The sequence below is a fragment of the Tympanuchus pallidicinctus genome, unplaced genomic scaffold (assembly GCF_026119805.1).
Source record: "Tympanuchus pallidicinctus isolate F22 unplaced genomic scaffold, pur_lepc_1.0 scaffold27, whole genome shotgun sequence".
Taxonomy (NCBI): domain Eukaryota; kingdom Metazoa; phylum Chordata; class Aves; order Galliformes; family Phasianidae; genus Tympanuchus; species Tympanuchus pallidicinctus.
Genome location: NW_026294744.1, coordinates 4,355,723 through 4,372,187, shown reverse-complemented (window position 1 = coordinate 4,372,187; position 16,465 = coordinate 4,355,723). Strand labels below are relative to the sequence as shown.

At 40.0% G+C, this 16,465-nt stretch overlaps 1 protein-coding gene across 4 annotated transcripts in view; it reads right to left on the bottom strand.

Moving 5' to 3' along the window:
* Positions 1-2,156: 2,156 nt before the first annotated feature.
* Positions 2,157-16,465, bottom strand: part of KIAA0930 (KIAA0930 ortholog) — a 67,322-nt gene continuing 53,013 nt past the window's right edge. For all 4 annotated transcript variants that reach the window (XM_052690713.1, XM_052690712.1, XM_052690711.1 and 1 more), the window contains 4 exons: positions 14,634-14,828; positions 12,286-12,448; positions 10,185-10,340; positions 2,157-7,053 (listed from right to left, as the gene is read on the bottom strand). In XM_052690713.1, coding sequence (XP_052546673.1) covers positions 7,013-7,053; positions 10,185-10,340; positions 12,286-12,448; positions 14,634-14,828 — 555 coding nt within the window. In that variant the 3' untranslated portion in view covers positions 2,157-7,012. The remainder of the gene's footprint in view (positions 7,054-10,184; positions 10,341-12,285; positions 12,449-14,633; positions 14,829-16,465) is intronic.

Genomic DNA, 16,465 nt, shown 5'->3' with positions numbered 1-16,465 from the left:
AAAATCAATCTCTTTCCTCGTCTAGTAAACACCTCTCAGAGCAGACTGGCCACACAACTGAGTCATACAGAAGAACAGATCCACCCAAAAAGCACGTTAAGCCCAAGCTAAAGGCTACGCACACACTGCATGCTATTAAAACAAGTGAATCAGACAAGTAAACTTTATCGCAATACAAACAACACATCCCCAGACAGATTATGGGTTCTAATCACTCTAGTGCTAAAGACAAACTGAAAGCCAAAGTAAGAGCAACAGCCAATTGAGCAGTTTTGAGTAACACAGCCTTCCAGATGACACAACATTTGAAACTGTGAAAAAGGTCAGACAGAAGAGCAACAAACTTCCTTGGCTATTCAGTAGGTGGCGAGTGGATTATAAGCTCTACACCACTCCACAAGATACGGTATGGAGCTGCACAAAACAGAGCACATGAGAGCCAACAGAAGGATGGTGATGCCACAACATAAGAATACAGCTAGAAGAAAATTACACTATTTGACAGTCACTGATACACCTTTCCAAGTTTCCGGCAGGATTCTGCTCAGATAAAACATGCTGTTCATTTTTCAAAGATAGAAGATACAAATCCTTCTATTCGTACCCAAACATCCTGAATATTAGTAAGCATTATAATCAAAATAAGTATTCACTGCCGCCAGTTTTGTGGGAATTATAATTAGGGACAATCTTCAACTGAGAGGTCGTGCAGAAACTGGTCATCTCCGGATATCAGCACAAGCTTTGAAGACACTAGAATTCACGAGCTCTGGTAATTAACTGCATGTAGAAGTTTCTGACTCTGGTTTGCTGTCTTCCATCATAAATGACATAAGATTTTGTTTCAGTTATGGTTTTTGAATTCCACCTAAACCAGTGGGCACTTCACACATTCCTCTGACCTGCAATGGCAATTCTGTTGAGTACGGTCTCACAGAAAACCTGCAGACGGTTTCTCCACTGTAAAAAGCAAATATCCAATACTGAAGAGAAAACCATAGGTCACACACCAAATATAACACCACTGACAATTTACAAAATCAAGTGTTTTCTTACCATTAAAATGAAGTCAGAATGATTACAGTGAATTATTATCTATGCCTGGTACATACGGAGAAGATGAACAGGTTATCTATGGATATACTATGGAATTCAAAATTTCTCATGGGGAACCAAGCTTGAACAACACCCCTTCTTGTTCCTTGATCATCTATCTTTTTTTTTTTTTTTTTTCTCCCCCCCCAACCACAGTATAACGCCAGACTTGCAGGGAAATGCAGGGATAGAGGAGTGGGCTCTACCAACCTCCTCATCTTCAAGAGCAAAGCAACACGTCCAGACTTAGTGCAGGCACTCTGTTTCTACGTGGCATCAGATGTTGATGAACACACTGATTTGCATATAAATTAAAGTTTGCATCAGTGCTACCACTTTAAATTTATAATTGGTTTGTGTTTCATTTTAACTGTTTTTATGCAGAAGCCTACCCCCTGAAGCTGCCTACTATGAAACATTAGTCACAAAAGTCAGCTAGAGAGGTAAGATGCAGTGCCTTGTAATTCTTCAAATAAAAAAATGACTCAATGTCATGAAGTGCAACTTAAGATAGCAAAAGCAAGCAAGAGCTAAAGAACAATTTTAACAATACTGTATAGGCCCAAATTGAAGCTCTTCCTAAACTTATCAGGAAGGAATCCCTGTAGCCAACCAGTATTAAACTCTAGTCAAGCCTAAGCCTAAGCCAGCTACCCTGGCTTAGTTTAAAAGAAAACAACTGTTTAGAAGAACTGATTTTCTATTGTTTGGTTTTTGATTCATTGTTGGGGTTTTTTGTTTGTTTTCTGTAGGCTTTTTTTTTTTGCTTGTTTAATTTTGCTTTTATTGTGTCTAATGGAGAACTCAGACGTTTAAAACAGATTTGCGAGCAGTGATTTGAACCCTCTTTCCCTTCATACAATGTGATTCAGCAAGCAGAGTTAAGTTAGGCTTTGCCCAAAGCGGAATAAAAATGAAGAGTAAATAGGCTATCTTTTCTCACAGGTGTCTATTTGGCAAGTATTACTTGTTAGAAGTGCCACAGAGTGCTACCAGTAAAGAATACATTCAAACTCGAAAAACAGCAGACATGGTTGAGAGAAAACACTTAAAGGTTCACGGTCGTTTAAGAGGTCTGTTTATTGGCTGCAGGGTCCAACACCTTCTTTGCTGCTGCCATATGCAAAATCAACTCTGTTTTTGGTGCACAAAGGTTCTCCTTGCACTTTGTTTCTAGGGCTCAATACAGTACCAGCAAGATTTCCAATCCAGCATCTTTTAATCAACACTGATGATCAATGAGGCAAAAAACAAACCATGCAACGCGTTTGTTTGATAAAATTAAGCTGAGAGTATTTTTATATATATTTATATATATACAAACACACACACACACACACAGAACATTCAACACTGTAACCTTCTTGCAGCCTTACATTTTCTTGACCAAGCATCCAAACACCTAAGTTCTGGTGTAAAATACTGTTTCATAACGTTTGGTGTAAAAGCTACTTATTTAACAATGCCTTTCACTGGATTCTACTGCACCTATTTTTGACACAGAATTTTTGTTACATACCAACGCCATACACTTTCAGTCATATCACACAGGACAAAATAAGGCATTCACAGACATCCAACTGCTCTGATTGCAAGATTTCAATTTTCCAGAGCTTTCAGCCATGACTTCTGAAGACGATGAGAACCTAACAGGAAGGATGAGTCTGTAGGAGATGGAGAGCTCTTCTAAGAACTATAAACTTATTTCCTGACACTGCTATACACCATACAGAATTTAAGCATATTCTGTTCGTAAATAAAAAATCATTCTTAAACCTCATTGGGTAACGACAGGACTTAGGCACTTTTAAAGATTTTACATCTTTAATAAGGGGAAGCTTTAGACTACAGGGCAAGCAATCATCTGGGAAGTGGAACATTCGTGATTGGCAAGAAACAGCTGAATAGCTTAAACATGTAGACTCTTTATGCAGACTTCATGTCTATTGAGAACCTCAGTGACTAGCACAGGACTCTGCACATGACGGTCTGCCAGAAGAAATCTGTTTGCAAAACCAAGGACCCAACTGTTAAATTAAAACATGGTAAAATAACACACTTCAGGCTAAACACTGTGTGCTGAAAAAATCACTCTTGCAAACAACTCTCTTTCCAGGAAAGCACACTGTGCCCAGAAATGGAAAACTGGGTAACACGGATTCACATCCCAACATGCTCAAGCCTTGTAAACAACAAAGCCTAAGAGAACAAAAAAGAAGGAACGTGAACCTACACAAACTGGATTTGCCAAGACAGCTGAAAGATCTGTTGAATTTCTAGAAATGGCTTCTTTTCAGAGGAGACTTGGATCCCATCCTGCGCTGGCTGGCACTAAGAGAATGTGATTTTACATACACTGTGGTCTCTAAGGCAAAGCAATAATCTGCTAATGTAAAACAAGTAATTTAAGAGCTTTCTTTACAACTCAAAGGCTTTCTACATGCTAAATTTATAAGAGTGAAAAATCTGTGCAGGCTGAAAAAATATACAACCTTGTATATTGTCAGATGTCAAACGCAACATCAGTGAAGAGTTGAAGCGGTAAGCCTCAGGTCCCCAGAGAGAGTGAATGGACAGGATGAGGGAAGCTAACTCGGTATTGAGGGATGGTGAGATTCTGTAAATAAATAAAGCGATTTTGCAAAGCAACACCGGTTTGTTAACAGTGCTGCCCTCTCAGATAGAGCTGTTGTCAAGCATCAACATAAATACAATGAAACCGCCACACTGTAACAGTCAGGACATCAACAGCCATATATGGCTGCAGTCCTTACAGCATGCAGAACATTCCAGATCATTTATCCGCAATTTAAGTGGCCAACACAGGCCCGAATCTATTGGCTTAGTGCTTCAGAGCATAGAATTTACCTCCCTCCCCCCAAAATAAAAGGGTGAGAGGTTTCTAACTAACATTCCCTTTTCTTTTTGGTATAGTGCAATAGCAAGCTAAAAGCCCAGCTGTGCCACCCTGACCCAGACAAAACTTGTATCATCTTCCCTGTCAGTGTGTCTGTATGAGGATTATACATCACAAATTTTTAGGGATTACTTAAAAGCAAAATAAAATACATAACTTTTCCCCCTCTCACCTGATAACAAAGTAAGGAAATTCATCACACACAAGAAATGTAAATCGGTTGTTCAAAGATTGAATAGGTGAGAACGGAGTAAATCTAGTTTGCTCCCAAAAGTATCAGACATTCAATACATTTTTTGATCTCTGTTTACCAGCAATATCCATCTGGGCATACCTGTAGCCCTTTTGTACTAAAAAAGTTGAGTCTTCAATGCATATACTGCACATCTGCTAGCAGGATAAAATACATCAATTAACTCTTCTACAGGACTTTCACATTCAGCCCTTCAAAAACCAGACATCAGATTCATCCACATACACATAACAAAGCAAACACTACTTCTTGCTTAGTAGGCTTGAGGTTTGCACTGTCCTTTCTCTAACATTGCCTTTCTGCTACTTCAGAATCTTTCCTCATTTGCCATTTGCCTAAAATCTCATGCAAGTTCTGCTCAAGTCTTTCAGACCACATGAAATCAAGCTGTCCAAACTTAACACTCTGGTATCAAAATGCATTAAAAGTTACTTTTGACTAGGCAGTACTCAAGCACCTACCACTCAGGTTGCAATCAGTGTTCATTGTTTCTGTTTGACCAAACTGTTATCAATTATCAGCAGCAGTACAAATACTAACCCTCTCTCCCCTCCCTCCCTAGTGTTTATTTGAAAGAAACAGCACTGCCTTTCAATCCAATATGACAATGCAGAATACAAAACATCTTCAGAGGCTTCTGAGTAGGACAGGCCTCCTAGCTGAAGACCTCTTGGCATGGACATAAGGAAGGAGAGTATTTGAGCTGTCGGGCATTAGGTGCACTGCCAGGATCTCAAGCAAGCACCTGGGCTGCCTATGAAGTTCCCTGAGAGAACATTTCAGTTGCTCTTTCAGGAGTCCACTTCTCTGGTAAGACTGCCCAGATATCTCACCTACATGCCTCAAGTTAGACTGCATGAACAGCCTCACACAAAGTGCACACTCCTACAGAGTAAAACTCAGTCTGCAACAGGCAAAGTGGCCGTGCTGGCAATGAAAGTAATTTTTTTTTCTAATGCTGTCATAAAACATCTGCAGCAAGCAGCAAATGGTCAGATGTCCCTGTTATGCACTCACGCTGCCAGTTTCAGAAATGCCATCACTTTGGACAAAGGTGACTGCTCTCAGGTCTAGCCTCAAACAAGAAAAGACCACCTTACCACGCTGGATTCATTGCGCTGGACTGAATGACAGTTAATCTATCTTTAGTGCTGAAGTGGAGCTATTCCCGTGGAACTTGGTCTGAGGAAAAAAGCAGAAAGTTCTATCTGACAGGTTAAATCATCAGATGCTATTGAGAGAATAACACAGCACTTTGGGAAAGGTTGAGTTTGAGGGAGACAAAAGGCCCAGGCTCAGAGCACAACATCATATTGGTAAGTACTGCACCAGCATTAGAGTTCAGGTGCTCAGTGTCCAAAAAGTGAGAAAAATGGCACCTCCACTCTCTACAGATCTTTGTGCGTATATCAGAGTGCCTCATGCTCTGAGTGACATGCTATCCCATGCTTTGCTTCACCAGTTAGGCAGCTATAAATAAAGTGACCTATGGCTAGCTCCCACATCGATGTGGTGAATCCAGCTGCAGTAGACTCAACATCTCATTACTTAGATTTCACGTGTCAAGGACAGCAGTTGTGCTGTTTTGAGAAAGCTGCATTTTACCTGTAAACATAAGGCGTTTTTCCTGAGAGCTGCTGACACAACTTTCAAACCTCCCACTATGACATTTTTAGTCACTTTTCAGAGCAGGATCACATTTAAACCTTCTGCCTCGAAAGAAAACTCCTTGTGCTTCAGCACGTAACAGTACAGCAGAACGCGACCAGGAAAAGAAGAATCTGGAAAAGCTGCCCAGACATTAATTAGCTCTCACACCCTCCTTGGCCACAGACACTACCACAAGGACAACTTTTTGTACTATGGTCCAGTGCATGCAGGAGGATGTTGGTTATCAATAAGATTTTAAGTTTCTGGAGTTCACGTGAGGTTTCCAGTTTTTCCACATTAGCCTCTGACTTGTATGGACTCAGCTAAAAGAGATAAGCAGCATTAGTAGTGGATATGAACCTTAGCTTTACTGTAGCAGCACATTTTAGCCTTCTCTTCCCTGGCTCAGTTTCTTCACTGGTTCTTGAGGATGAAAATGTTGCTGTTCTTTGGTAGATACAAGAATTTGTCAGCAGAGTTCTCCTGTCCTAACACTGACACATGAACAAATGGGAACATTTTAAGCCTCTTTCAATCTCTAACGTAACCCACTGCACATAACCAAATGGCAATGTGTTTTTATAGCATCTTTTCCCTTTTCCTCCCTTAGCAGGAATTCGTCTTATCCCTTCAGTCTCAACACATACACACGCTCACACACAGGAAGCCAATCCAACAAGGAGAGTATGGGCAAGAGTCAATGGAACAACGCTCATTAGTACATCATTATGAAATTGTTTCTTTCAAAGAATATAAAGTTTAACACATTCTGTACATGTTGTTGGTTTCTTAGTTATAAAGTAAACATAGTAATAAACTGTTCATAAAGCAATGACACGTTTCAGACACAGCCCCTTCTTTTGTTTTGTTGAAAGTCCTCTTCCAGTCGGAAACACTCAAGTGATGTACTGCAAGTGTGCATATGGTGTATGACAGCAGAGGAAGGAAGAAAGAGGCACTTTTGATCGGCTGGTATTCTTTGACTTCCCTTTTTCTGCGGAGGTTTATGTTCCTGACACTAGATGGTAGTGTTAGCACAGAAAACTGCTGAGGTTAGGCACTTGGCAACAAGGCTCCAAGGCTGTGCCCGCTCTCTGCTATGTCATCAGAATTGGTTTCTGCCGCACTTCCAGGATATCTGGGAGAGAAATAAAAAGAAACAGCACACTTAGGAGGACCTGGAAGTAGCCACCACACAAGCAATTCTGGACTGCAGCATACATCCCTTGTTACATCACAGAATTCAAAACACAACTACCATGAAATTTTTCCTATAAATGAAGTCTGATCCAATTTCTCCCTACCTGAAAGATGCTAAGTCTCAAGTACGTCCCCTCACACAGACATGATATATCTGACCTAAATATCACTGATAGCGGCATGAAACAACATGTGTCTCCACATGGAGAGAGTGGCAATCTTCCAAAGAAAAAAAGTTTAAGCATGAAAGGATATACCAATCATTATTATTATTTTTTTCTTGAAAGGAGAAATGCACCATCCTCAAAAACCTTAAGATGACTTTTGGCTCTGAAGATGTGCATACAAGCAATTTAACAGTCTCATCTATTTTATAGCCTGAAGTCTACATTCCTGCACTCTAAAGGCTGATCCCATTTGTTGGCTCCTCAGTTCTATACTGTCTAAGTGTGACAGAATATTAACCTTCAAGATACTTGTCTAATCATAGTCATCTTCCCAAATAATAAAACTGAAGTGTTGGCATGGAAATATGTAGAAACATCTGGAAACTGGGCTGCTAGGTCTTTTTCCAGGCTACATGGAGGAAAAAAAAGAATGTGGAAAAAGGGAACGCATGCTTAATTTAGAGGCAGGTCACACACATCTGCACACAGAAGGTGACGTGAGAAAAAAAACTGATCCATGGCTCCAGAGGGTTTGAGTCACACTTATTAAAAAAAAAAAAAAAAAAAAAAATGAGATGTAGCGGAGTAATCCAGTAAAGAGTCACAAAGGCAATTAAGGGATTGGATCCTCTGACATGCAAGGAAAGGCTGAGAGTTGGGTTGTTTAGCATGAAGGCACAGAAGGCCCAGAGCAGAGGAAGTCTTATTAATACACAAAGTCCAGATATTTTTGACTTGGATCCCTATCCCTAGGATTTTAATTTTGCAATACAGGCTTCCCTAGGCTACCCAGGGGAGATCAACATCTCTCTGTAATGCTCCCCTCCTGTAGGAAAGCTAGCATGACACTAATGCATTCACTACACGAAGGACTGCAAATAGGCTCTACCTGATGTGCCACGCTAAAGTAAACACTGACAGTGAAGAACTGCAGATTAAAATCCTGCCTTATAACCCAGACATTTTACGTCCTATTTCTGTGTGTCTCGATATATGCACTGACTCCTGCAACCATATGTCAAAGAAATTAAGTCTCAGAAAGTACATTCAAGCTAAAAGCGAATATTTGAGCATGGAGGCATTTGTGCCATCACTTGAGCAAGTATTACGTGCCAACAGGAACAATGCATTTTGTATGAACTCTAAAATGCCTCTGGCAAGAGAGAGAGCAAGCTTGATAACACCAGCTAATCAGCTATAACAATGCCAACACAATTGTTGTAACTAATAATTATATATTTTGCTGAAACAAATCAAAATCCACTTTTAATTATAGGAGGATCAATTCTTACTGGAAATTTTTAAATTCTTCTCAGTTGAAATCAACTCCTATCCTATATGCAGTGAAATGGCAAATAATGTAGAAGCATCTGTAAGTATAATTTTCTACCTTATCAGCTACAGTTTATTTACAGAGAAGAGAATGCTTAAAAAAAAATTGAGAAAGCGATAGTGTTAAAGTATCCCAGAGTCCCAGGAGCTCCCTCATACTGCTAGCTATATCCCAGAGAGGCTAGCACACCTGCTGAAATAGTTTTCCTTGGTTCATCTGCAATTTTAGGCATACAAGGATTATTTGGGTAAAAAACTGAAACCTCAGTTACCTGCCTTCAGGTTGAAAACTACAACTGATTGTGATACCTTAGTCATAGAATTATAGAATAGCTTAGGTTGGATGGGACCTTAAAGAACATGGAGCTCCAACCCTTCTACTGTGTGCAGGGTTGCCACCCACCAGCTCAGGCTGCTCAGGGCCCCATTCAACCTGGCCTTAAACACTTCCAGGGATGGCGCATCCACAGCTTCTCTGGGCAACTTGTGCATCACCGCCCTCTGAGTGAAGAACTTTTTCCTAACACCCAAATTAAGTGTTCCTCCTTTTAATTTAAAGCCATTTCCCCTTGTCCTATCACTATTAGGCCATGTAAAAAGTTGCTCCCCTTCCTGCTTACAAGCTTCTTTCAGGAACTGGAAGGACCACGATGATGTCTCCCTAGAGCCTTCTCTTCTCCAGCCTGAACAAGATCAGCTCCGTCAATTCATCTTCCCAGGAGAGATAAATCCTCCAGCTCTTTGTAACCTTTCTAATAACCCTCCTCTGGACCTGCTTCAATAGCTCTGCATCCTTCCTGTGCTGGGGGTCCCAGGCCTGGATTGCAGCACTCCAGATGGGGCTTCATGAGGGCACAGATAATCATCTCCCTCATCCTGATGGCCACACCTCTTCTGATGAAGCCCAGGATACAGCTGGCCTTCTGGGTTGCAAATGCACTCTGAAAATCCTGAGCAAACATAGACTTGACTATCATCAATATAGTAATTGGCAGCGCTAGACCATCAACACAGGACTGATTGTTCATGGTGTGACACACAAAAAAATCATTTAGTCCTGTTAAAGAAATCGGGTGCCTAGAAGACTTACAGGCACTGTGGACTCCTGGATCAATCCAAGAAACTCAATTAGAAAACAAATCTAGGACTCAGCATTGGCAGAGGAGGTCACTAAATTCCGAAGCTACCTTTCCATAGCCCTTTCAGTCAGAGGTCTCTGCTGTATACATCTATTGCTCAGTGGACAGGCACAGAATGAATTGCCTTGCATTCAGGAAGTAGATGAACTTTATATCTCAGTATTAAAGCCACTAACATTCCTCTGGAAGTAAAAACTACCATCTTGTTTGAACCCTCACAAAGGAAAATCAGCTCAAAGCCTGAGAACAATTTGACACCATTCTGCTTGTTCACACTGATTTGCTGCTACAGTCAGCAAATGGGGTTTGTTGCTACATTTCCTTTCATAAAAAAGCTTGTTCCTCTATCTTAGTATTAAAATCCCACAACACAGGGGCAATCTTGGAGAACCAAACAATTCTGTTTATAGGTAATGCATCTTAAAATTCACCTGTTAAAATTCGATGCAATGGCAAAGTGATGTAAGTTAAGTGTGCATAGAGTAGAAAATTTTCATCTGTTCTGTTCAGTTTCAGCCACGAGCCCACCAGAGACCGTCCTGTTCCAGATAAGGAACGTGACCTCAGATTTGTTGCATTGTGCAGATCTGTAAAGGTAGAAGACAGCAAATTTTAAAGCGATTGTACTTTCTGTAATTCACTGTAAGACTCAAAGAAAGCTTGTGAAAGCCAAAGAAAAGAAAGGAAACCCAACTGTTCACCTTCAAGAGGTGAATCACACAGGCATGCCACTTATTTTTAAATTAGTTAGAACATGCCCAATACAGGACTCACTATTTACATTGAAGCTAATGAACTACAGCAACCAGCTAGAAAGGGAGGAGGAGGGAAGAACCTGCACAGGCAAAATCCTATGCAAGCCCTCCTTCGTATATAAAATAATAGAATATCCTTACAAAGTAGTTGTTCATGTTGAAGTGTAACAGAAACAAAATTCCATCTTATGAAAAATATTGTAATTTACAAGATGCAGGGAGAGTCAGTATTAGTAAGCAATTTCACTGTGGTCTCCGTGCATTCCCCAAACCTTCTGCCAAGGTTAGTTTCCCCTAAAGTTAGTTTAGAGATCCACAAAGATACTTTAAAACAAAAAAAATACTGAAACCCCTGTAAGCTCAAGAAGATTTTTATAGCTGTAAACACAAATGCATGAGTTACATCTTCCCAGTGTTCTTAAGTGTACTCTCCATTCCTCTGTCGAACTTAGCCCTAACCCACAGCACTAAAAAGCACATGAAGTAAACATATTCCTGAACCAGTCTGATCCAAGCTCTGAGAAGCACTTGCTTAAAAAATAGGTTCTGATCAACCAGAGGCCTTACTAAAGAAAAAAGCAGCAGCACATAACATAGGATTAGAAAATGTTGATTTCTTTCCCTATAAATACATATGGCCAGTCTATTCCCTCTTCCCACATATTAGAACTACGTCAACAGCACCACAGTGATCAGGTCAGAATGACCTAATTCTGGTAGCTATAATAGGATCAACTCTCCTGCTGTGTCATGCTTGCACACAGCAAAATCAAGTGAAGTCTCTCGGGCTGTTCATGTGCACATCAGGTCTGTCTGTACTGGGGTCAGATCTGCAGCAGCAGATCCAGAACACTACTGACCTTCAAACAAGCCAGTTATTCTCCACCAACAAGGCCAAGAGATAGCAGAATTTCCCTACAATAATCCCAACTTTGGGTGAAATAAGGTCAACTTTTTCCCTTCTGGGTAAAAAAATAAATAAAATAGTAATAACAATAATGAAATTTTATTACTGCAGTGCCTGATTAAACACTGGTAAGACATTCAGGTTTCTACAATTTATTAAGAAAACTAATGTAGGTATTGCTTCTTTCGGAAAGCCCATTCTAGAGTAAATTAAACTTCCTAGCATAAGTCTTTAAAATACTCATTTTAAAAGCTATATATATGTATTTTTAAATAAGGCCCAGGAACAGTAAGGTCAAAACATCCACAACTGTAAACAAAAGCACACATCTCAATATTTTATACGTACACTCTAATTTTTGCATGCTATAAAATGTTTGGAAAAATCAGTCATTTTTCCACTCAAACATTTTTAAAGGAATTGAAAATGAAAATAATAAGAATGTTCATCATTATGACCATTACCATTCTAGGATCAGACCTAGTATATTGAGCAGGCACCATCACCTGGATGGAAAGCTGCTGGATAAAAGCTTTGAACCCCAGCCTATCTTCTGCAGCCTCCAGGAAAAAAAAATTGGGACAGCAGGACTCCACATGGGAAAGCTGCTTTTCCCATCATACTACATAGTAACTGATCCACACTGTAGCCTTTACATAATTAAACATGGAGACAAATTGGTTTTCTTCTGCCTTCATATAGATGCTAAATCTGTGAACCCAGTTTTGGAGTGGCACCAGAGTTGGACTTTCCGTGGAGCTGTTTTTCATGCTGCAAACCTTTTGAAAAATCCAGCATTGGGATCCCTTTCCACAGATGTGTTTTTCCCTTCTCTCTGAAAGTCTGTTTAGCTGATGTTACTTGTCTCACCTCCACCATCATCATCTCTGAAGAACTCCTCACTGTCATTCGCTGAGTGGGATTTTTTCATCTCAGCAATTCGATTTCGTGGCACTTTTCTCTTAAGAGATGGGGAGAAAAAGGATGGGCGATTGTTGCGTTCTGGGGTTGGTGGTGTGCTGAAAGACGTGAGCTGAAAGAGAGTAGAAGAAATGCTGGAGAAAATTTTGCTCATGTCTTATTAGAAGCATAGAACGTTTTAGTCTGAAATGTGCCACAAGGCAGTCACGTTTAAAACTAAATCACAACTGGCATCTAGCTGCAAGTTTTAGCATAGTGGTCAGAGAATGTCAACTGCAGAGTCACCTCAGCTTCAAGCTGCTCATCGAAATAAGATATTTTGATGCATCAGCACCCTTAACTGTCATGTGAAAAATAATGAAAAAACCCTTTCTCTTCAAAGCTGTCATGTGATCACTTTACACAAAAATTTGTAATCACAAAGGATTAATAACTTATTTAGGCACCAACAATGTCAATCTTATTTTTGCGTGTTGAAATGCAGAAGACTTAATAAGCTAAGAACGTGCGTAGTGAACACAAAACTGTGCATCATCATTTCCTTGGTAAGCACAAGGTAAGTTGTTTCCCAGGTTAAATGGATGCCACATGAGATCACCATAAACGTCACTGTGAAGCAGGGTCACCAGGCAATTACCTAACCCAAGAGCATGACACAAAAGCCCAATCAATGCTCAACTGTATGTGTATTATTTCTCTATAGAAATAATTTCTTTCATCTCAGCCTTCCTTTCTCACACTGTTGATTTAACAATCCCATAACGTTTCCTAAAATGAGATCTGATACTGCTTGTATTTGTCCTTGTAAATATGGAGGGAAGTGATATGCAGTGGAGAATGATAGCTAAACCACATTGGTGTTGCACTGAAGAAGCCCTTATGTTATCCCTCTGTCATTAACATATATTTAAAAAAAAAAAAAAAAAAAAAAAAGGCATTCGATCACCCAAATGATCTTCCCATAATTGCACTTGATCTTTAATCTATGCTTGTCTCAATTTCTTTTTAATTCCATAGTCATTTCTTATCACACCTGGAGGGTAAACCAGAAACAGACAAAAGGCCATCAAAACCATCAGCAAAGAGTAACAACAATACATCAACAGAGACAGTGGAAGCCTGGTAGCTATCAGCTCAGGAAGTTCCACCAGGCATGGTTTCCACAGACTGTATCTCTACAGTACAGAAGAGACACATTCAATTAATGTGTTCAGTGTGACTGCTCAGCTGGCCTTTTAAGAATCCAGAAGTCATACTCTTCCATGGGCACATCTGAAAGCAGCTCTGTGGGTCTATCAAATACAGGCTTAGTGATGTTACGTAGGAATCAGTAATCACACAGCCTGGGGTTAGGACACACCTGTACAGATATTTTGAAGGCAAACGCTGTCTAATCCCCATTAACTAGGTTAAATATCATTACTAAAAACAACGCGTAGGATTGATTAAGGGCCAAATCAGAATCTCTGGATACTTCATTGGTATTTTACTGCGCTTGCTTTAGAATTCTGCATATGCATAATCACAGTTCTGCATCTAGATGTATAGGCCTTGCTGCAATATTACAATCTTCCTGCTGCTGGCAAAATCTCTCCATAAAACTCCTCAAAAGTTACCTGGGAGGTTTAGTAAGAAAGCTACACCATACACAAATTCCATGTTTCTAGGTAAACCCCATCTTGTACAGAAATGGAATTAATTTTCATAGAAAATAGGCAGCTCCATCATTTTCAGCATCAACACTGCTGCTGTTTCAACAAAACACTCCTCCAGAAATATGAATCATGCACTCTTCTCTGTATTCAGTATTTGCTCAAGGAAAACTGTGACTAAAATCCATCTGCACATGGGGAGTGTATAAATAGGAGGGAGAACATCTGTTTAGATGGGTTGATAGTGATAGGACAAGGAGGAATGGTTTTAAACAAAGACAAGGGAGGCTTAAGGCTGGATATTAGGAGGAAGCTTGTCACTCAGAGGGTGGTGGCACACTGGAACAGGCTGCCCAAGGAGACTGTGGATGCCCCATCCCTGGAGGCATTCAAAGCCAGGCTGGACCTGGCTCTGGGCAGCATGGTCTAGTAACCACTAGACCCTGCACATAGTAGGGGGGTTGAGACTTGATGGTCTTTGAGGTCCTTGTCAACCCAGGCCATTCCGTGATTCTGTGATACGTTGAATATATTCAAAATATACTCATGTAAAACTAAGTTCAGAACCATCATGTCAGACAATTCCAGCTTTAGTCCCTCAACTGACTTTGAAGTAAAACATATGCTTAACCTCAGCCTACTTACTCTCTCATGAACTGGGGAGTCTGGATTTGAATCTTCTTCTGTTCCATAAGGTGAAGTGTCGCCAGTAGGAACTCTACTCACTGCCATCTCTGCATGTCCTTTCCCTTGGGGCCCTTTCATTCGGACAAACTCCATGTTGTTATATTTATAAAAGCCAAAGGACATTCTTTGAGCCATCTTTGCTGCAACACTCACCTACAGTGCATGAGATAAGAAAGAAATACACACAATTTAATTCCCAGATACAAAACATGATTTTATTTAAGTACAAGTAAAAACCTTGCGATTAATGGTTAATATCTTGCTTCTTAGGAAGCATTTTAAGCCCCAATATGAAGCAAATTCTAAAGGGAAAGCAATGTTACAGATACAAGAACAGTGGCTCAGAGAAGAATCAACTCCTTCAGCTATCCCAAAAGCAGAGTTATCCAATGACACATTGAGATAACAAGTCTTTTCCCAAACCAACACACCATGGCACATTGGAACACAGACTGGAACACGCACAGCTCCTCACAGGTGTGCAGGAATGTTTGCTTGAGTCAAAACATCACAGACAACTAAACTTGAGCAGAATGGGCTTGTGTGCCTATCTTACGGGAAGCATAATTCTGACATTTTTATATTCACATTGTCAAGCACAAAGCATAATGACAGAGTGCTGATGCACAATTAACACCTGCACGACAACATCACCTGCCACCAAACCCTGACAGCTTTTGAACTCATAGCAGAGAGAAGGGTTCTGTTTCCACTCAACACAACTGAACCAAAAACTGAACTGAGAAATGGAAGAGAGAACAGAACAATATGAAAATGGTCAGGGTTTAGTCAAGTAAAATAAGAAGGATCTATCCACAAACTTCAGTGGTTTATCACAACTTTCAGCACTTTAGCCCCTTAAGGAGCCAAGTTTGTTCATAATATAACAATCCATACTGCACTAAGAATTAAAGCAGACAACTAAAACCCAAGTAACCTTCAAAATACACATAGCTTACTGCTGCTTTCTTCTGACAGTACAAAGAAGTCAGAAGATTTACCTTTACCTGTAATCAAATATTAAAACAAACCATTCAATTTTTCATCGAATAGTACTGCAGCATGGTCAAGCAAAGTCAACATGGCCAATTTCTCAGCTATAACACAACACTAACACATCAAATGCCGTCTCTCTGCTGCAAGACTTTCTTATTTAGTCCTTAGAGACTCTGCAGTCTCATCTGCTGATAATTTCAGACAGTAAGATGATAGCAGGACAGAGAGAACTTTAGTTTCATGTTCTTTGGAAGAAAAACTACAAAACAACTCTCGTTTCAAATTGGGAGAAGAGAAATTGTTCAGAATCTCTATTGAAAGGGGTAAAAACAAAGAAAAGTGAAGAAGTTTACAGTCACAGTGGGTACTGATTGGCTTTCTTTTCTTTTTAATCCTTCAGTACTGTCTTCGCAGCAAATCTTTGGTGAAATTTATTGGCGCTTGCCAATTCAACTTCAAAAACTAAGTTCTCAACTTCAAAACTAAGTACTGAATTTGAAGCTGGGAGAGATGGCATTTCAAATTCCTATCCAAAAACAATGAAAACTTATTTTGCAGGAATGAAACTCAGCATAGTGTCCTCTGTACTTGTGTATAGAAATATTTTAAATATAACAGATATCAGAGTTCAAGATCTCCCTGTAAAACATGCCTTTTCACAGTTAAGTAGAAAAAACTCATGAGGTTTCAGAAAAATGGAAGGGCTCACAGAAGTGTGCTATTCACATCTATTTTGGTGTCACATCCTGCCACGCTTACCACCTTTACTCCTTTTGGCAAACACAAGACTAATA